General features: G+C 46.0%; 3 protein-coding genes across 3 annotated transcripts in view; 1 reads left to right on the top strand and 2 right to left on the bottom strand.

Moving 5' to 3' along the window:
- The window catches only part of ppid (peptidylprolyl isomerase D), a 314,679-nt gene that overhangs the window by 45,552 nt on the left and 246,755 nt on the right, over positions 1-22,372 (top strand). The gene's annotated exons all lie outside the window — the stretch shown is intronic.
- The window catches only part of rxfp1 (relaxin family peptide receptor 1), a 62,119-nt gene that overhangs the window by 23,120 nt on the left and 16,627 nt on the right, over positions 1-22,372 (bottom strand). Inside the window, exons 2-4 of the mRNA XM_060062374.1 lie at positions 12,420-12,560; positions 5,953-6,036; positions 1,211-1,316 (exon numbers count right to left, since the gene is read on the bottom strand). Of these exons, the coding sequence (XP_059918357.1) occupies positions 1,211-1,316; positions 5,953-6,036; positions 12,420-12,560 (331 nt within the window). The remainder of the gene's footprint in view (positions 1-1,210; positions 1,317-5,952; positions 6,037-12,419; positions 12,561-22,372) is intronic.
- Positions 19,162-22,356, bottom strand: LOC132465679 (coiled-coil domain-containing protein 106-like). Its single transcript, XM_060062373.1, has 5 exons — positions 21,959-22,356; positions 21,773-21,832; positions 21,383-21,502; positions 21,065-21,265; positions 19,162-20,511 (listed from the first exon to the last, which is right to left on the bottom strand). Exons 1-5 carry the CDS (start codon positions 22,059-22,061, stop codon positions 20,204-20,206), a joined length of 792 nt encoding a protein of 263 aa, XP_059918356.1. The 5' UTR covers positions 22,062-22,356; the 3' UTR covers positions 19,162-20,203.

The raw sequence follows: 22,372 nt of genomic DNA, 5'->3' as shown, positions 1-22,372 counted from the left end.
CAACGTATGCTTGATCTGAAACATGCCTACTCGTGGCTTCTGTTGACATAGCAGTCAGCGATGATGAAGCCACGTAATGGAGGGGCGTCCCATTTCTTAGGGGAACGTTTTACCCCTCTGTATTGAGGGGCAAGGGGAAGGGGTAAGGGGGAGGGGTAAGGGGAAGGGGTAAGGGGAAGGGGTAAGGGCTAGAAATGGGATTGGGCCTAAGGCTACCCTGTGCTATGTTATGCTAAGCTACATTCTGCAAAGCTATTGCATGCTAATTCATGTTAAGTGTTTCTTTAAGAAGATATTTTAGTGGAGGAAACCTTTACAGCCCCTTTATAAACTGTACTAGTGCGACCAGACTTTGTGTTTGCTTCCAGAGCCCCGCCTACGAAGCCCCGCCTCCAGAGCCCCGCCTACGAAGCCCCGCCTCCAGAGCCCCGCCTCCAGAGCCCTGCATCCAGAACCCCGCCTCCAGAGCCCCTCCGCCAGAGCCCCGCCTCCAGAGCTCCGCCTCCAGAACCCCGCCGCCAGAGCCCCGCCTCCAGAGCCCCGCCTCCAGAGCCCCGCCTCCAGAGCCCCGCCTCCAGCATCCTGATTGGTCAAAACTCATATAGAGTGAAAGAAAGTAACGCTGTGTACCCCCAGAGCTCCTCTGCCTCTACCTTGTTCTGCCCAACGCTGAACCTCAACCCAATAGCACGGCTGTACGGGACGTGTAGGAATACATTTGTAGAACAAAGACTGAGGCCGATAATGTGATAATGTGGACGGAACCGCTGGAAGTGGCTGAGAGGAGTTCAGAGGAGCGCAGGCAGCTGGAGGCTGCTGATAACAAACGGATGGGAGGAGGCAGAACAAAACTGAGAACACATTACAGGGAGGAGGAGGAGGAGGGGGAGGAGGTGGAGGAGTGAAGGAGGAGGAGGGGGAGGAGATGGAGGAGTGGAGGAGGAGGTGGAGGAGTGAAGGAGGAGGAGGAGGAGGAGGGGGAGGAGGTGGAGGAGTGAAGGAGGAGGAGGAGGAGGAGGGGGAGGAGGTGGAGGAGTAGGAGGAGGAGGAGGGGGAGGAGGTGGAGGAGTGAAGGAGGAGGTGGAGGAGGAGGAGGAGGAGTGAAGGAGGTGATGGAGGAGGGGGAGAAGGAGGAGGAGGAGTGGGAGGAGGAGCAGGAGTATTCCATTGTGTGTTCCATTGTATTTGATTGTCTACGGTTCCCACTCACATCATGGTGACGTTGACAGCGACGGAGGGAACGCTCTGCAGTCCGCCCCCATCACAGTCCACCTCCAGGCCCCGACACTGACATGACTCTGGGACTCCTCCTAGCACTGAGGAGCCGGAGGGCGAGGAGCACATGGAGGAGGTGGAGGAGTTAGAGGAGGAATAAGAGAAAGTAGTTAGGGAAACAGAATACAGACAACAGACTCCTGTAGGTGTAAAGATGGAGGAGAGGAAGAGGAGAGGAGAGGAGCGGGGAGAAGGGGAGGGGAGGGGACAGAGGAGTAAACACACACAAACACACAGCAACGACGGTACCCTCAGTATAAACACACACACACACACACACACACACACGCAGTCCACACAATACACAAACACACACACACACACACACACACACACACACACACACACACACACACACACACACACACAAACACACACAGGTAAACACTGTGTGTCCTGGAGAACAGAGCCGTCATGAAGGGGGTCCGGGGGGATGTGTGGGCTCGTTCATTAAAGATCAGACGTGCTCCGGACCACCTCCCACTGGTCTGCGGCGTGCTGTTGTGTTTTAGTCCAGCTCTCACACACACAGGCTCAATGAAGAATAGATTAGGTCAACAAACGTCTCGAGGGTCCTACACCTCTTCCACATGATCAATATCATCCAATTCATTAACCCGGTGGAATTGGTGATTGATTGCCTAAGTTGGAGCATATCAAGGCCAGTAAGTTTGTTCATACAAGAACAGTTTAAATAAAGATGATGTTGTAATTATCAACTTGGTCAAATTTAAAATGTGTCTGGTGACCTGGACGGTCCAGGAGTTTCCGACAGCAGAAGGGTTTTCATGCTGCTGTTCCCTCCTCCACAAGGGGAGAGGCATCTTTGGAAATCCCTGCTGAGAGCTGTTTCCAGAGTTCCAGAGTTGTGTGGAGGAGGCGTTCACACCCGATGATCTGCTCTTAGGAGCCGAAGGCCCTCGAGCTTCAGATTAGAGATGTTCAGCTCCTGTGTTCCGTCCACCCGTAGTGCAAGGTCCATGACCCATTCGGATCGTTAAATTCAGCCATCTTCAATGAACCCCTCCAAACTCTGCTCTTAACGCAGAACACCTCCTCAGGACATCCCCCCTGCTCACCCCATGTTCACGTAACATCTTCCATGCTGAGCCAGGCTTCTCAGTGGAGAAAATCACCCCACGTACACATCACATCTCCCCTGCTGAGCCAGGCACCCTAGTAGAGAACATCAGCCCATGTTCACATAACATCTCCTCAGGACATATCCCCTGCTGAGCCCGGCTCCTCAGTAGAGATCATCACCCCATGTTGACTCAAGGTCTTGTCAAAGGCCTGGGGTCTCATTTATAACCGTTGCGTACGCACAAAACGGGGCTGAAATTGGCGTACGTGACTTTCCACGCCAAGGTTGTGATCTATAAAAAGCCAACTTGACGGGAAAATGTGCGCAGCCCTAAGCAAACTCTGACCCATGCGTACGCATGGTTTGGAGGGAAAGGAGAATTGGCGACACAGATGGTGTGGTGGTGAACTGAAGTCAGACCGAAGAATTGGAGAGTGAGAAGAACGATTATGTTTTATCATCGCCCTTCATATATTTAATTTCAACCCGTATCATGCGTTAAATCCTAATCAGAATAATTTAAATCAACTGCGTTATTTCTCAGTTATAACTCCAGAAACATCTCCTTAGAATAGAAATAAAAAAAAAATCTCTATATTTAATCCCGTCACTCCATACTGTCCACTGACGGCGCGACTGCATGGAATAAAGCATCTGTCCAACATGTGTCAATAACATAATGTCACATAATTTTTATGTGACACTGTTAACACATAATCAAATGTCAATCCCAAGTCTGGAAAACCAAGCCACACTCCTCATCACAATCGTTATCCGTTACTCTTGATGCTTTTCATGACAAATCAGGCATTAAAAAGGGGTTAATGCCTTCAAGAACATTTTACGTCGGTGATACACACTGATTATCCAAGGTGTTCTCGGTCAGTCTTATTACCGTAACCCTATAAATGCAGAGGTGAGCGCCGTGGTAATGCTGCACCATATGGCACTTCTGGCGGACCATGCAAATGGCAGGATTCGGAGGGAGAGGGTATTTAGGGACCATAACGATTTATTGGTAGGCTACATAAAAATATGTAACTCTATGTCTTTTTTTATTCTGGGACTGTGCGCTCCGTGCTACTGACAGAGTTCACTGCTGCAGCAACATGTTGCCACTCACTCTAATTTTTGTTGTTGGCGATCCCAATCCCGTGACCGCCGAACAAAACTACCTTTCCGGCCTTCATCTCACCCACAAGTGTCTCCACTTCAACCTCCGTGAAATTTCGCTTTTTTGCTTTTCTCAGTACTTCTGCCATTGTCTCCGACAAGACATAATACTTCTGAGTCTGAGTCTGTCTGAGTCTGTTTTATATGCAGATCGAATTCATGAGGTCATTTGCATTGACCATTTATGGTTAAAAAGGGGCGTGTACAGGGCGGAACGTGAAGCTGATTCAGCTGCGCACACTTGTAGGCACTCTGTGACTTATAAAGCAAAGATTGCGTACGGTGTGCGTACGCAGGGTTTTATAAATCGGAATATTTTTTGTCGCACGCAAAACTTGGCTTCTGGGCGTACGCACATTTTTAGTGGACCTGCTGGTTCTATAATCTCCTGGATCTCAAGAAAACAAACATTTCATGTTCATATTTCCAGCTCGGGCAACGCAGTGCAGAACATCTGCTGGATCTGCAGTTTCCCTCCCGAAACGTTCTTATTTCATACCAGCGTTACCAGTCTGCCTTCGTCCCTGTCGTGTCCGGAGTTCCTTTGGTGGAAATGCCTCCCAGTCTGTTCATGGCAAACAGCTCCATGGTGTCCCATGGAGCTGCTGAAATCTTCCCAGGCTGATCACAAGCTCAGCGGCTCTTCAGTCTCTTGGAAGGACCTGATGGAGACGGCTAACTGAGCAAGGTTGGTTTGGTCTCAAGCGCCACAGGGTATGGAATGAAATCTCTGGCTTTGTTCGTAAAGGATCATAAGCGCCACTTGATAACTCCCTCATCCACTCAGCAGATTTTGTCTGATACAGTAATATTGTTAGAGCAGCTCTTCTCTTCTGGTCAGAATATCAGCCACTCACTCTCTCCTGCCCGAACTCATTCACTCTCTCCTGCCTGAACTCACTCACTCTTTCCGGTGATGAACTCACTCCCTGTTGCTTTAACGGCGGCATCCTGATCCTTGGTGGCTTTGTGGAGGACGTTGCTGAGACCCTACCCCTCCCTATAGCGGGGGGCTGAGTGGAGGACGTTGCTGAGACCCTGTAGCGGGGCGCTTTGTCCTCTCGTCTCCCTGCTACTTCTATTCTGTTCTTCGCTTTTGGTCGTTTAATGACGCTTGAAATGAGTCTCCTTTAGAACGGAAGCTTTCTCCCTTCAAATCAGGAGGGGGCATTTCCTCGAACGACACAAGCAACAGGGAATGTCCGTCATTCCTGAAGCCGTCCGGCTCATCATCCACTCTGCTTTGGAATGGAAAGAGGCAGCTCACCAAGTAAACCAACCCCAAGACGGGCTGCCTCACATCGTTGGGCCCCTCTGACCTTTGCCCTCTGCCCTTTGACCTAATTTGCACCAAACATAATAATATTTTTGAATATAATTGTATTTTTATCTCAACTGTAAATGAAGGGGTTTACATTGGTCGGGCCGATTAGAAAAAGTAAACCAATAATTGGTTGGAGCGGGATAATAAACACTTTAGACGTCTCTGGAGACCTAGTGCCCTCAATATGATCCTCTGAGGATCAGGCCCACACTCACTCATGGCCCATCCCCGGTTCTCACTACCAGGCTGATTTGGTATTCCTGTGGCTATACATTTATTTATTAAGGTGGGGTATTCTGAGTGTTAATAAGTTAATGATTATTTATCATATTCTAATTTAAAGAAATGCTGACAGATAATAATGCAGGAGAAGATAGAGAAGAGCAGGGAAGATTGAGGGACTGCTGAAGAGGATAAAACCTGATTATGTAGTTCATGTCTATTTGTGGATGATGATGGTGGTGGTGATGATGATGGTGATGATGCTGTGTGTGTGTGTGTGTGTGTGTGTGTGTGTGTGTGTGTGAGAGGTATTAAAGCAATAAAAAGCTAGTTTCTCAGCACATACTCAGCTGTACCGAACTCCCAGTGGGTCAGGAAGCACGGCTCAGAAACGTCCACTAGTGGACTGAGCCGAATGCGGAATTACACCCCATGACTGCAGTAGGTGGTTTCTGTACTAGGGGGTGTCGCTACTAGGTTGTGTCTGTACTAGGTGGTGTCTGTACTAGGCGGTGTCTCCACTAGGTGGTGTCTGTGCTAGGGGGTGTCTGTACTAGGTGGTGTCTGTACTAGTTGGTGTCTCCAGTAGGTGGTGTCTCCACTAGGTGGTATCTGTACTAGGTGGTGTCTCCACTAGGTGGTATCTGTACTAGGTGGTGTCTCCAGTAGGTGGTGTCTGTACTAGGGGGTGTCGGTACTAGGTGGTGTCTGTACTAGGTGGTGTCTGTACTAGGTGGTGTCTCCAGTATGTGGTGTCAGTATTAGGTGGTGTCCCCAGTAGGTGGTGTCTGTACTAGGTTGTGTCTGTACTAGGCGGTGTCTCCACTAGGTGGTGTCTCCAGTAGGTGGTGTATCCAGCAGGTGGTGTTCTTACGGCAGGTGGTGGTTCTGGTCCCGGGGTCGGAGTTGGGCATCCCGAAGTAGCTGTCGAAGAGATGTGGCCATCCATTGTTGTCTCCTGCAGCAAGAGAATAAAGAAAAGCAATTATAGGAAGATATGAATATCATGAAACAATGATCACATGTAGCCCACGCCTCCATCTTGATTGAGCGCGCGGGGGGGGGGGGGGGGGGGGGGGCAGTCCTGTCCCTCAGAGAGGAGAGCAGAATCAGTTCCCCAAGAGCCGACCTGTTGCTGCCTCTCTCTACGTCAACGTGGAGACATTCTCTGTATCTGCCTTCAGCAGAAACATCTGGCTGATAAAAGGAGCTCTGAAAGGAACCAACAAAGACGTGCTCCAGCCTGCACTGAGTTCCTCTGCATAACCTGTCTGTATTGTTCAGGAGCACACACACACACACACACACACACACACACACACACACACACACACACACACACACACACACACACACACACACACACACACACACACACACACACACACACACACACACACACACACACACACACACACACACACACACACACAGGCACACACACAGGGCCAGGGCCTTGTTTCCAGCATCTTCTGGGCCAGGAGCTTGGAGAGTCAGCTGGGGGGTTTGGACGGGGGTCCTCTACACTCTGAGCCCCGCCACCTACTAACAACACCCCTGCTGGAAGAACTGTTTCTATGGTGATAAGCCAGTGGCTTCTGGGAAAAATAACACATTCTGTGTGGAAATAAAAGTATTGCTGGGTGGTGAGTTCTAGAAACCAGGGCCCAAACACATCCTTTGAAGTTGATCTGCTGTATTGAAACCTTCTGGTTTGCAGACGTCATGCACATTCATCACCTTTTGCTTTGGATCAGAACAATAATTAACAGTGGAATACAATCTAAACAGATTTTAAAAAAAAATAAGCTTTTATTTTTTAGGCCACAAAGGGAAGGAAGAAAACATGTTAGTTTTGCTTATCAGGGAAACGGAGGCCAATTGATGTTCTGAAAGCCCCTTTGAACTGGATCACAACCTCCATTAGAAGCATCGCATGAGCACAGATGACAGCCAGATGGACAATTCAGTCTGTAATGGAAAGGCAAGCGTGACATTGATGTTCAAATGAACCCAGCACTGGGATAATTGTTTTTCTCTGAAGTCAACTTTCCTATTTTTCCTCTAAAAGTTATTTTCATCAACTTTCCCTTTTGCCATTAGAGCAAGTAAAGTCCTGTAGAGATCTGAAGCCGGCCGCACCCACCAAAGGAAGAACCAGGCAGTCACAGAGGAACCAGGCGGTCAGAGAAACTAGGCGGTCACAGAGGAACCAGGCGACACAGAAGAACCAGGTGGTTAGAGGAACAGGCGGTCAGAGAGGAACCAGGCAAAACAGAAGTACCAGGCGGTCAGAGGAACATGCGGTCACAGAGGAACATGCGGTCACAGAGGAACCAGGCAAAACAGAGGAACCAGGCGGTCAGAGAGGAACCAGGCGGTCAGAGAGGAACCAGGCGGTCAGGGAGGAACCAGGCGTTCACAGAGGAACCAGGCGGTCAGAGGAACCAGGCGGTCAAAGAGGAACCAGGCGACAGAGGAACCAGGCGGTCAGAGGAACCAGGCGATCACAGAGGAACCAGGCGATCACAGAGGAACCAGGCGACACAGAGGAACCAGGCGGTCAGAGAGAAACCAGGCGACACAGAGGAACCAGGCGGTCAGGAAGGAACCAGGCGTCACAGAGGGACCAGGATGTCACAGAGGAACCAGCCGGTCTGAGAGGAACCAGGCGTCACAGAGGAACCAGGCGGTCAGAGAGGATCCAGGCGTCACAGAGGAACCAGGCACTCAGAGGAACCAGGTGGTCAGAGAGGAACCAGGCGTCACAGAGGAACCAGACGTCACAGAGGAATCAGGCGGTCAGGGAGGAACCAGGCGTCACAGTGGAACCAGGCGTCACAGAGGAACCAGGTGTCACAGAGGAACCAGGCGGTCAAAGAGGAACTAGGCGGTCAGAGAGGAACCAGGCGGTCACAGAATAACCAGGCAGTCAGAGAGGAACCAGGCTTCACAGAGGAACCAGGCGGTCACAGAGGAACCAGGGTCACAGAGGAACAAGGCGGTCACAGAGGAACCAGGCGGTTCATCTGTCTGCTGCCGTCTGTCGGCAGCCAACCCGTCCAGCTGTTTCCTCAACACATCGTCCTGCACACCTCTGTCACAATGAACGATCCCAGCATGCACCCTGCTGAACCACTTCAGGAACGTTGGGCTCTGAAGAAGAGCTGTACACTGAGCTACCAGTAGAACTAGAGGAACGCGCTGCCGAACAGCTGTACACTGAGCTACAAGTAGAACTAGAGGAATGCTAGCTTTACACTGAGCTTGGTCTGAGCTCAATGTAAAGCTAACACTAGTTCAACTCACCATCACGATGACACTGATAAAGTACAACTAGATGAGCTAAAGTACAACTAGATGAATAAATCACACTAATAAAAGTAAAGAGAAATAATGATTCCAACAGTGTGAAAGCCACCTGTCACATGTTTGAGGATGTTTACATTAGCAGATTAACAGACAATGGGAATTATGGTCATCCAATCAGAAGCATCTCACCCATCCGTGTGCAGACGTGTGGAAGCACAATAGGACTGATTCTAAGGATCGCTGATGGGTCTTCTGATGCACAAGATAAGAATGTGATGATCTCTGCGTTACCCCCAGCCTGGAGGCGTATGGGGACATGTACACACTGGATTACACAGAACATGGAGGAGACCAGAGAGAAGGAGAGAGGAGGAGGAGAAGAGGAGAGAGGAGGAGGAGAGGAGGATGGGACGAGAGGAGAGGAGAGAGGAGGAGAGGAGAGGACAAGATGAGAGGAGAGGGGAGAGGAAAGGAGAGGAGGGGAGAAGAGAGCAGGAGGTGAATATGTGTCTGGGAGTCTTGAATTCAGAGATGTGTATCAGGGACAGTTTTCAGAAGGACTCAACAGATTGAATTCAGTAAATACCCTGAATAATTAAGTTAGCAGTATTCTTTTACATATTTACTTCTGTCAGAATCATAATTTAGCTGGCAGCGTCTTCCAACATTAGACGTTGATCCTCTGCCAAAGAAACAAGCATAAAAGAACATCTTGAAGCTAGAAGTGTTGTGCCAAAAACCTCTCGCACAGATTTAGCTCCAGGACAATACGCAGTAAGATGGCTTAAGGTGGTTCACAGCTTTGTCCTTTAGAGAGATGATTGACAACTCCTTTCATGGCGGGCCTAGTGTCCACATCTCTCTAAACACTGGCATGATGCACTCTAACATATGTACAGCGTTGGAGCAGCCTGCCGTTCGTCCCTCTGAAACAGGCAGTCTTCTGAGGGAGGGTTGCGTGGAGGTAGGCCAAACCCAACGAAAACCAATCTCATGATGTCATCTTGGCCTGGGAAATGAAATTGAGATAGAAAAATTGACTCCTTCAAATATCTTGGTATCCTTAATGCTTCATTATTGACTTTGTCTTTTAATGAACACATTTTTAATCAGACCAACAAACTACAGGTGAAACAGGTTTATTTTTTCAAAATAAGTCTTGTTTATCTTCTGGTCCCGAAAAAACTTGTTTTATGCCAATCATTGATTACGGCGTGCACTAAGGTATATGGCTTATCAGGGTGCAATGACGTTCACTACTACTGCTAAAACTCTGGCCGCTTGTTGTATGACCAGGTCGCGGTTCCTCTCTCATCCACTTGCAGAAGGTATTTATAGAGGTGCTCTGGGCCACATCGATCTCTGTAAGTGGGAGGGCCCCTTGGGGCCGACCCTCGTCTCTATTTCCATCGGTTCCTAACCTACAAAGCTCGCAACCCTTTCGCCCGTCCACGTTGAATTTACCTGTCGCTAAGCTCCGCCTTTAGAATGCAGATGAGCCAATGACATTCCAGCCTCATCTATACTCAACTATACTATCAACTCCAGAAAACAGGGAGGAGCCATAATACAACTATTTAAATGGTGGATTTATGACCAGCCGGTCATCCTGTGCCATTACTGGCTTCGTACACACAATCCTAACATCGATTTGTCCAAAAAAAAAAAAAAAAAAACATGGTCAAATGATGTGCTTGGGGATGTAACACGGACAGTCGGTATCCCGAGAGGCTGCAGAATGGGGTATATTTCATCCCTTTTCCCAAGCCACAACGGAACAATAGAAAGTGTGTAATGTGGATCAGACTGTGCGGGCAGGCCAGAATACCAACTGAATTTAAGCTTGTTACCTTCTGTATGTATTTTAAAGTTTTGAATACACCCCTCCATAGTTTAATGTAGTCCCTAAAAATTTCTCCAAAACCTGCTTTGATAGACTTTCAGCTGACATTTTTCCATATGTTGTTGCTATTGAGTCTGGTTTGTTTGTCCGAGATCGTCATGGTAATGAAGGGGGGTTTGACTTTGGCGACAGGTCAAATGTCTTCTGACTGACCTCAGAATGTAGGGACAGATTTCTGCACATGTTTTAAGAGCTTCCATGGAGGTTTAATGTTGCCCTCCGAATGTCTCTATGAATATCCATGTTTCCCCTCCCATATTTGAACTGAAATGGTATTTGTTGTCTGTGGAAACTTTTAATGAATTGTTGCACGTCTATCATGTCAGGATAATTTTGGGAAAGATAGTTAAATCTCCCAAGGCTCCTCGGGTCAAATAAAGTTACAAAACAACGAGACTCTTCCTCAGACGACACTGAGGTGTGGGCTGAAGCAGAGAGGGGTAGTTTTCAGAAGAACCCGGAGATGGGAGGACTCATGGTCTGAGGAACGTAATTACCTGGGTTCAACAGCGTGAGAGACTAGAACCAGTGGGAAATCAACTGAATCCAATTCAACCCGACCTCTCTCTCTCTCTCTCTCTCTCTCTCTCTCTCTCTCTCTCTCTCTCTCTCTCTCTCTCTCTCACACTCTCACTCTCTCTCACTCTCTCTATCTCACTTTCTCTGTCTGACAGCTGGAAGGTATGACCTCAAGGGAATTTTAAGAGTTTGACGAATTTATATAAACATCCCTGTATGCACTAGGGCTGTATGTACCTAGGTATTGACAGGTCTGTATGTATCTAGGTATTGACACACTGTTTGTATTTAGATATTGACAGGCTGTATGTATCTAGATATTGACAGGCTGTATGTATCTAGGTATTGACAGGCTGCGTCATGGTCCTTCCCTGGTTTTACCATTCACCTGCCTGCCACCCTGATCTCTCCTAATTAACCCAACCATCTTCACCTGTGCTCCCCCTATATCAGTCCTCTCCTTCCAATCATTCCCTGCCAGATTGTCTCCAGAGTTTCTCAGAGCTTTCACGCGACTTGATTACAGATTCTTCTCCGATCCTGCCAGTTGCCGATTCCTTCCTGTCTGACTATCCTGCCTGCTGCCCAGCCCCTGCTGGTCTGTCTGCTCTTCTGTCCCCGGCTCCCGGTCCACCAGCCTGATCCCCCCCCCCGTTGCAGACCTCTGCCTGTCTGACTACCCCGCCTGCCGTCAAGTCCCTGTCGGTTGGTCTGCTAACCCGTACCCTATTCCTGGCCCGTCCATCTGCCCTCCCGCTGCCGACCTCTGCCTGCCAACTACCCTCTGCCTGTCGATCCGGTCCCTAAATAAAGCCGTGTACCTATCCTGTGCTAGTTGTCTGTCTGTGCACTAGGGTTCTGCTAAACGCCCCCATTACAGGCTGTATGTATCTAGATATTGACAGGCTGTATGTATCTAGATATTGACAGGCTGTATGTATCTAGGTATTAACGGGCTGTGTGTATCTAGATGTTCTGGCTACCTTGAGGTAAGCCATTCCGTTGTCGTTGCCAGCGACTTTGCATGTTGCTAAGGACAACATAGAAGGGAGGGCTCTGATGAGGTCTGTGAGTGCAAGGTCTTTGGTATTCTCCAAGATACCAGCCTTGAGGGCTTTGATGCTGATATTGAGCTCTTCAGGGGAAAGAAAGGCTCAGTCAGTCCGATGTTTTGGGAGTGCTGAAGTCGGTCTACCTTTGTTATTGGTGGTGGTGGACTGTGTGTATCTAGTTATTGACAGGCTGTATGTATCTAGGTATTGACAGGCTGTATTTATCTAGCTATTGACAGGCTGTATTTATCAAGGTATTGACAGGCTGTATGTATCTAGGTATTGACAGGCTGTATGTATCAAGTTATTGATTGGAACTGAAGAACATTGCCTCAAACCTTTTGCCAGGCCAACAGCTGTAGGCGTGTAGTGAGGAGGAAGTCAGAGGGAGAGGAGGTGATGAGGAGGATGATGAGGAGTAGGGGGAGAAGAAGAGGAGAGGCGGAGGAAGAGGAGGAGGAGAGGCGGAGAAGAGGAGAGGAGAAGAAGAGGAGGACAAGGAGGAGGAGGTAGGGGAGGCGGAGGAGGAGGAGGAGAGGAGCCGAGGAGCCGTACCACAGTTCTCCTCGTCCGCCTGGTTGCCACAGTCGTCCAGGCCGTTGCAGTGTAGCAGCTGGGGCAGACAGAGGCTGAGGTTTCCACAGGGGAAGAAGCCCAGAGGACAAGCCACGCCCCCCGGCCGCGTTAGGTTCGAGCCTGGAACACATAAACACATAGATACTAAACCCTCAATACTCAACACTCAACACAACGATACTCAATACTCAACACTCAATTCTCAACATCAGCACTCAATACTCAACCCTCAACACATCAATACTCAACACATCAATACCCAACAGATCAATACTCAACACATCAACACTCAACACATCAACACATCAATACACAACACCACAACACTCAACCCTTGGTGACCTTGTTCTGTGGGGTAAATCGTGTTCTGCATTATTATGAGTGTTGAATTTGGATTAAAGGAATACGATTTGATACAGAGATTCATTCACCGACAGCAGCAAGAGGGGAGGATTATCTCACAGGCAGAACCAGTTCAACATCTTGAAACCATCTATTTTTGAACAATGTTTTTCATTTCTTTGGGCAGAGAATATCTGATCAAAGATATCACTTCAACTATCACATGTTCTCAAATGATCATGCTACCATGACATGTGCTACATGAGTACATTCACTGCTGGATTCTCAAGTTGTTTTTCCCTGTGTGAGCAGAACAGTTTCACCCTGTTTTATCCTGAAAGAAACTGAAATGGGAAGCTGTGATACAATCCAGAGGAGAGAGGAGAGGAGAGGAGAGGGGAGGGGAGGGGAGGAGAGGAGAGGAGAGGAGAGGAGAGGGGAGGTAAGGAGAGAGAGGAGCGGGAAGGAGAGGAGAGGAGATTAGAGGAGAGGGGGGGGGGGGAGAGAGGGGGGTTGGGATGGACCAAGAGAAATTGGATGGACTTGGGGGAGGCACCACTCAGTGCTTATGTCTGCCTGCCTCAGGTACTTAAATCAAAATTCATCAAAACAAGTAAGAGTGAGGGCTCTTTGGGGCTGCAGTATGTTGACATGCAGGCGTGTGGAATAGTCACATTCTTTCTCCCTCAGAGGAAACAGGTTTCTGCGGTTCGGATGGATTAATAGCAGCCCAGGCAGAAGCCTGTCGAAACGAGCAGTAGATCCCAGACGTCTCTGTAAACATCTCTCTCTCTGTCCTCCATCACCACTTGGGGTTAATCAATTCAAACTGTGATGCAAATCCAACATCTCTTCAACGGCCTGTATCCTCTGTTCCCCATGCAGGGCTGTGTACACTCGGGTTATTTCAGGAATGCAATTATAATGATACCCATAACAATATTTTTTTTATGAAGCACCTTCAATACATAGAAATACACCATGTTCCACTCTATATCACTGCTCCACCTGCTATACCTTCACATGCTCCACCTGTTAGACCTCCACCTGCTCCACCTGTTAGACTTCCACCTGTTAGACCTCCACCTGTTAGACATCCACCTGTTAGACATCCACCTGCTCCACCTGTCAGATCTCCACCTGTTAGACCTCCACCTGCTCCACCTGTTAGACCACCTCCTGTTAGACTTCCACCTGCTCCACCTGTTAGACCACCTCCTGTTAGACCTCCTCCTGTTAGACCTCCACCAGCTAGAACTCCTCCTCTTAGACCTCAACCTGAAAAACATCCACCTGCTCCCCCTGTTAGACCTCCACCTGCTAGTCCTCCAACTGTAAGACCTCCACCTGCTTGTCCTCTAACTGTAAGATCTACACCTGCTCCATGCTCCCCCTGTTAGACATCTACCTGCTCCCCCTGTTAGACCTCCACCTGTTAGACCTCCCCATGTTAGGCCTCCACCTGTTCCCCCTGTTAGACCTCCAACTGTAAGATCTCCACCTGCTCCACCTTCACCACCTGTTAGATCTTCCCATGTTAGACCTCCACCTGCTCCCCCTGTTAGAGCTCCAACTGTAAGAACTCCACCTGCTCCACCTTTACCACCCGTTAGACCTCCACCTGATTCACCAGGTAGATCTCCACCTGCTCCATTATTATGGATTACGATAGACCATCATTCCATAGAGCCCGGTGTCCGCTCTGGGCTACCTCAGAGACTCTGTGGAAGAGGACCCCTCCCTATGCAGATATAAAGGCTCACTATAGGGTATCCAACACATACCCATTATTAGAGACAGGGATCATACACTTATTCAAACATACTTATGATATTAAATAAATGTTTTGTCAAGTCCGTCCTTCTAGATGCCACTCAAATCTACAGACTGAACCTGAATGAATGAATACTTTAGAGCTCTAATTGTTTAAGCAGCTCAGGTGATATAAAGGCGATATGTCCTCCTGTTGAATTAAAACCAAAGGTACGGGGCGTCCTGTGATTAGGCGCTTTCACCCCTTGGCTGGGTTTGGCCTTTCCACCTCGCTGCCAATGCCACTCAAACAATAACCAAGCGCTCTGCAGGTAATTAATTACTACGCTGTTCCGTGCATGAAGCATTAGCAGCACACAGAGAGGTGATTAGTGTGAGGGCCGTAGGGGTCAGCAGGAACAGCCTGCAGAGTGTGACGCCGCATTCACACTACATGCGTCTGTCGACGGATGACGAGGGCGTGTTTGACGTATAGGAGGCTAGTCTTTGTAGACCCAGCCTGCAGCTATTTAGATCGCTCCCCGCCTCAAAGCCGATGGGTGGATATCAATACAAAGATGACACAAACAACAGGGGACTAAAAAACTCTCCTATCGATTCCACATTTCTTTAAAAAAATATAACAGCCAGATTTTTCCTTCTTATTCCTGCTTGTTATGCAAAATGGATCCACTAGTCGGGTGGAGTGTATTCGCATAACCGCGATCTGATTGGATGACGGATTCGTCGCTGCCTGAAAAGTTGAACACTTCTCAACTTTTTGACGCAGGCCAAGGAGCCGACAGAACGGACGGACCTACAAGGCATTTCGAGAGCGTCCCATGCAAAGTCAATGAGATCTGTCGACGGACGGAGCTAGTGTGAATGCACCCTGTGGCCCCAGGGGTCAGCAGGAACAGCACGCAGAGTGTGAGGGGGAGGCCGGGGGGGGCGCACATGTCTCATCAGCAGACTACAGGATGGGGACCAGGGAGGTCTCAAGAGCCAGGTGCCGGGGACTACACTACTGCCATTGCTCATCTCATAATTTGCGGCCAGGGCGAGCTGGGAGTGCAACGCCCACAGCTGCAAGCCGCTGTTGGTCTTATCCATTGTTTCAGCTGGACTGAAAGTGCTTTTGAGGCAAATACGACACATGAGGTTTTCAGCCATTCATCCCCAGATCTCCTTCGCTTCTATTATTAGCTCGGTTTAGAGCTGGATTGTACGACGAGTATACAAAACTCAATCTAAATCCTGTCAGCTGTTAAAGCTATAAGGCTGTTATCTGATCAGCTATGAGGAGAGGCAGACAGTCCTAGTGAGGCTCACTCTGCAGTCTGTCAATGTACACATCCACCATAACAGGAGTAATGTTACAGGAGGTAAGAATATGGGTTATTATTACAGTAGTTAGGTGAGGGCTGTTATTTTTTTTTCTTTCCTTCTTTCTTTATTATTCTCTAAAAACGTTGGGACCCTACTCCTTCCACAGTTGTTCACCAAGGTATTTTTTCACCTAGATATATTTTTTACTTTTTAAGATATTCTACTTTTAAATTATTATTTTTCAAATGGGAAGTACCCATTCTTTGACACTTCGGCCCCTATCTTGCATCCAGCCCAATTGACTTTCTACAGCTCGAGGGCCGAGTATTTGCGCCCTGAGAGGCGTGTCGGCAAAAAAGCAGAGCCGTGTTCCGGCGCAATTGATACATGGTGCCATCTTACAGATCTATAAAGCAGTTGCGCAACTGACCATAGGGGCTGCATGCTGAACAATGCCATGCGTTAAAATAATAATAACAATAATAAACTCTATAGCAAATTAGGCTATATCCCAGCCTTCCAAAACAAAATCTCATTTTAGGGTAAATTAAGACGTTGTGTGGCGAGCAGCACGGGAAGGACGAGAAGGGAGCCCAGGATCAACCAATAGGGGATTATCACGCTTCCGGGTTCCATGGGTGGGATTTGTCTTCGTTGTGCATGAACACTTCCGGCGCAGTTCAACAAAGGCTGAAACAAAGGCTAGGGCTGCATCCGAATACCTAGTACATACTATTTCTGTCTAGTGTCTACTACTTGACCATACTACACTTGACTGTGTAGTACGGTCTACAGACATGCGTAGAACGCCGCCGAAACTCCACCGGATGTTTGGAGATGACGTATCTCCCCCAAGATGGCGGCAAAATTTACCCGTTTTCCGTCTTGTTATCGTTGCTATTAAATAAAAAAATGTCTCTTTCTACGCGAATGGCTCTTGAAATGGATATCTCTGCTAGAAGGCGTCGTCGTCGGTCATCTCGTAGAGCGACTTACCGGCAGGTTATGTTGTATATATGTGGACATTTGGTAAGTCATTTTTTTGGAATAATAATAATACATTTACAGTTATTTGTTACTCCGTGAAAAAGACGATTGAAGTTAATTTTTCCTTTTTTATTGAACACACACACACACACACACACACACACACACACACACACACACACACACACACACACACACACACACACACACACACACACACACACACACACACACAAATAAAAAGCCGCTGTTGGTGGTGTCGGGTCAGCCATCTCTTCTTCGTTTGTTACCAGACTCCGGTTGCATTGTGGGATAGCGTAGTGTGGTCCGTGGTTCACTTTGGCGGTAGTATGCATTCGGAAACGACTTCTGTACTACAGAATGCATACTAGAGTATTCGGACGCGCTAGATTTTTCGCATACTACAAAATGCATACTATATAGTATGCAAGTACGAGTATTCGGATGCAGCCCGATGTCAATGCTCTGTTCCACTTTGTACCAGTGGTGGGTAGTAACGCATTACAAGTAACGCAAATGTAAAAAAAAAGTTAATTTTTCGGGTGACGAGTACTTTTCACGTTCCTTTATTAAGTCTGTAATTTTACTCTTACTCAAGTAAATATTTGATTCAGAATTCTACTCTGTACTCAATTACATTGTGCTTTCATTAAAATGAGTATTTTGATAAAAACATTATCTTCGTTGACTGTAATACTAGCGTACACGTTAGCGACGCGCTTTCCCTAGGTTGCAACGTGAGTCGACCGTTACGTTGGGACTGAGGACTAGAAACGCATGGATGCAGACGCGCAGGAAGATATTTTCGCCAGGGGGTGCGGAGTTACGGTCCACGTAGGCTATAGTTTATATAATTCTAAAGAAACTATGTTACACTGTATTCTGCAGACCACTCACAAACTTGTTCGTCATTGTCGTGTCTGGCTCTGTGAGCGTGCGTGCATGCTATGTGCGTAGGCTGGATACATCTGATTGCCCAATCAGCCAACCAAGTCAGTCTCGTTTGTGTTTAATTGGTTGTGTTCCTACAAAGCTCTTGCCTTTTGTCACATGCACAGAGCTTAATGCAAATTTGTTTGAAATTAAATTAAATTTTTTGTTGTACATATTGCATTTGTTGTACAACTTGTGAAGAAATGTTTTAGGAGTGCATCTCTTTCTCTCCCTCACTCACTCACGCAGCCGCGTGCCGCGTCCATATGGGCAGGTGGGGCGGCGAACTCCCTGCAAAAGCATGCTCCCAAAAAAGATAGTTCCTCAGTAAATCATTGCTCCAAGTTTATTTTTAATAATGTGATTGTCACATTAACTATCTATAGTTTCTGTAGGCTTTCCGACTATTTTTGGTCTGTTGATATCAGATTGATTCGAGTTGAGTTTAACGTGTCATGCAATGTGGGGCGGCGGAGCTCAACGACCGCGTCCCTCCGTATGTTTCTCGCATAACCCTGCAGGCTGCAATAAGAATTGCAATCAGCGCTAAGCTCAGTGGTTGTTGTGGGAACGGCTGCCTTAGCAATAGCTTCACATTTTTCTTGCATTGGGTGAATTCCCTCTGCATCAATGACATGTCCCAAATATGATACACTGTGCTGAAAGAAGGCATATTTATTTTTGTTAACCCTGAGGTTGTGGTTTTTTAATATTTTCAGCACTTCTTCCAGGTTTTTCCTGTGTGTTTCTGAGTCCTGGCCTGCGATCAATATGTCATCTAACTAACAGATTACACCATCTATGCCCTGCAGAACTTGATCCATTAGCTTTTGGAATATATTGCAGGTGCACTGGCCACACCATAGGGCAGCCTGTTAACTCGGTACAGCCCTTTGTGTGTGTTTATGGTCAAGTACTGTTTAGAATTATCTTCTAGCTCTACCTTGTGATAAATCAAGCTTTGTGAATCGTTCACCTCCTGATAGTTTTGTGAACAAATCCTGCGGTTTTGGTATGGGGTACTGATCTACTTCAAGCCAGGGGTTAATGGACACTTTATAGTCCCACAGATTCTCACTGTTTGATCTTCTTTAGGGATGTTTACAGTGGGTGCAGCCCATTCACTGAAACCCCATCAGCCTCCATTTTGTTTAACTGGGCTTCGACTGCGTCCCTAAGTGCGTAAGGCACAGATCATGGTTTGCAAAACCTGGGAATGGCCCGTCGGTAACACTTTATATTAAGGTACACCTATTCACCATTAATTAGTTGCTTAATAGCATGCAAATTAGTAACATATTGGCTCTTAATTAGTCATTATTATGTACTTATTAATGCCTTATTCTGCATGGCCTTATTATACAACCAGTAAGCCATTAACTAAGAGTTTTCCCTCAATAACCTCAGAATTATTGCTTATTAGCAGTAAGTAAGGAAGTTGTTGCATATGAATTATGATCTTAATATGCTTTGCTTAGTATGGACTTTATAAGGTGGTAGTACCACAAGAATAGTTATTCTCCCTTAATAACACTTAATGAATATGGTCTGTTCTTACATAAAAAATACACAAAACTACAAGTGTTAATAGTGTCCAAATAACTCTAAATTAAGTCTTTGTTACTTAGAATATGTTCCCCATACTAAAGTGACATCTTGATCATTACTAATTCACTAGTAATTGAACACTTATTAACCAACACATGTTCCCTAATCTAAAGTTGCCTCCTTTTTACACTTAGTTAATATATTATAGCACATAACTACTGCAATGAACAAGCGATGGGTTACACCTTTGAAAAAAATGGATCTATCTATAGGTTCCCTCTCATTCAGTGGTAGAATAACAAAGACAGCACAAGTACAAATACCTCATTTATTAAACCACTGGTTCAGGTTTTCCCAAGGCTGACAACAAATACTGCCTGAAAATTCAAACACTGACAAGTATCAATGTTTATAAACATGTCATACAATATGGTATCAAATGTATAAGCAGGTCATACTGTATGATAATACAGGTACTCTATTGTTGAACATCTGTGTGATCCTTTAACCAAAATCTGCCTGCTTAAAAAAAACACAATATAAAATACTGCACAATATTAAGTACAAAAATACAATAAATTGCACAATCTAAAAAATATAAAACCTGCACAGCTCAACATGAACTTGCTCTTCATCAGCTAAACTACACTTGTCAAAGCTTAGAACAAATGTACTGAACTGTACAAACATTGCACTTTCACAGCCTAAACTTGCTCTATAATTACTGCATCAGGTGATTTATTTCCCCTGTGCACTAACAAGGATATAACTAAATCTGCACAGGTTAATATTTCACGTTTCCAATACAATACAACCGATCTTTAACTGAACAAAGCAGATCACTTAAGTCTTTAATATTTCATCAACAAGGGGAGGAGTTGGCCTTTGGCCTTCATGTCCTCTATAATGCTCTTCTTCTCAGGGGTAATGTGGGTTGCACACCTCTTAGCAAAGGACTGCAGGGTCTCAGTTGCAGGATCATACTTCAGGGTCTTGAAGGTTTCAGGATCCACAATGCTGAGCTCTGCAATTGCAGCAGTCATCTTGATGGTTCCCCGGTCCACGCCATTGATTCTGAAGGCTTCAGTCATGGTGCGGACTTTGCTTAAGCTTTTCAAGACTTTTTTATATCTGCTGATAACCTCAGCTGGTCCTTTTGCTGAAAAATATATAAAACAAAAACAAAAGAACACGAGAAATGAGCACAAACAACGGCTTAAGGTCAGCTGAAATTGCTCAAACCGGTCACTTCTCTTTTGATAAAAGTATGAAGCATATTCTAGGAATGGGACAATCTGCTCATCTACTGATATGATTACATGCACAATATGTGGTTCAGAATTCAATACAAAAATGATACTCTAAGATCTGTTTAGTTGGTAAGTCTTACGGTTCAGAATTATGTTTACTTCTGAGAGACAAATCTTTCTAGCAATACATTTGATGTTGAATAATAATTAGTGTGAATGCTGCAAAATAAAATGGAGCTTTATTCTTGATGAAAGCCACATTTTTTACTTTAGACATTTAATTTTTATTTATCATCAAATTCCTAGTATATTCAGACTCTAGAACTGAAGATCTGTATTTTTGCCTCATAATTACTTCAGAACATATATTTTTAACAGCTCTTCCAATGCTTTCATTAATAATTACTTTTCATGACCACTTGTTGCTAACAGGGCAGGTGGTTCAAGTTATGCCATTCTTACCTCTCACATGAGCTTTTCCAAGCACAGCCACAGTTGCAGATGCAGGTGGCTGTGTCCAACGTTTCTTCCGTCTTTGGATGACAACATCACTGTCCGAGGACTCACTGATGTTTGGAGAAGATGGGGGAATGACGTCATCTTCATCCATGTTACCATCGTCATCCTCGTCGTCGTCCTCCAAAGTAAATACTTTTGGTTGAGCTTTGATCAAATAGGAGGATAGATGAGACAAAGATCAGATTGTTATGAAGACATATCACACCTTTCATTACAATTACATTACATTTTGCAGATACAAGTTGCTCCCAAATCACTCACATGATTTCTTCTTTCCCATGATTTGCTCACGCAAGAAATTGCGCTCTTGCTCAAGATCCTTTATTATTTTTTCTTGCCATTGGATCCTTGCTTCTAGGAACTCCACTTTGGAGATTGATCCTTACAAACAAAAATGAGAGCAGGATACAAAAAATATTATGATTTGACAGTATTGAGTGAGTGAGTGAGTGAGTGAGAGAGAAAGAGAGAATGACATGCATGTAACAAAGGTAGTGGACCAGATATGGTGTGTGCGGCTGCCTCAACTTGATTTGTAAGCACATGTATACTGACAAAATCTGCCAACAACTTTAATCTCAGGCAGGAAAAATCCCTAGCAAAAAATGAAACTCTGCTAAGATACACTGCTAGAAAATGAGAAATCATTACCTGATCCAATGCTGCTTATGCTGCTGCGACTTGGAGCAGAGCTTCCTTCAACTTCAGGACCTACAGTATGGCATAGGTACAACAAAATCAACATATGAATAGAGGACTTTCAATGTTTAAACACATTTGGACAAGCTAATTATTTAGGTATTAAAGTTACTTGAAAGTTGACAAAGAAAAATTTACCATCCAAATCATTTTTGGTCACCTCTGTCATCGAGTCATTTTTAGGGACTTTTAGGGACATTTTCTTCTTGCCCTTAGGCTGTAAAAATATAAATAAATTCATGTCACTATAACCGGCAAAATGTAACTTAAATAATCTACACAAGATTCAAAAGCTCTTCTTGTTCGAATGACTGCATAGTGCATAATTTATTTTTCATTACAAAATATGGTTCATACTAAAGCATTACATATGCACCTACATTCACATTTTATGTTAATGTTACAGTTTCTTTCCTACTATTCACCCAGCTCACGTGCACACTCACGCACTCAGCTAGCTTAACGTTACATTAGCTAATTAGCCTACACACTGCAGATAAATAGGAGGGTTTACTACTCTTTAACTATGTAAACGGCCCGAGGACGAGCGTT

The sequence above is a fragment of the Gadus macrocephalus genome, chromosome 10, assembly GCF_031168955.1.
Source record: "Gadus macrocephalus chromosome 10, ASM3116895v1".
Classification (NCBI taxonomy): domain Eukaryota; kingdom Metazoa; phylum Chordata; class Actinopteri; order Gadiformes; family Gadidae; genus Gadus; species Gadus macrocephalus.
Note: the sequence above shows the minus strand (reverse complement) of the source record. Positions and strands in the feature narration are given on the sequence as shown.

Coding starts and splice junctions, on each gene's coding strand:
- LOC132465679 (XM_060062373.1), bottom strand. CDS start 22,061: ATGAATTTATTTATATTTTTACAGCCTAAGGGCAAGAAGAAAATGTCC. Junction 21,833..21,958: donor GACCAAAAATGATTTGGATG/GTAAATTTTTCT, acceptor GCCATACTGTAG/GTCCTGAAGTTGAAGGAAGC. Junction 21,266..21,382: donor CATGGGAAAGAAGAAATCAT/GTGAGTGATTTG, acceptor ATTTGATCAAAG/CTCAACCAAAAGTATTTACT.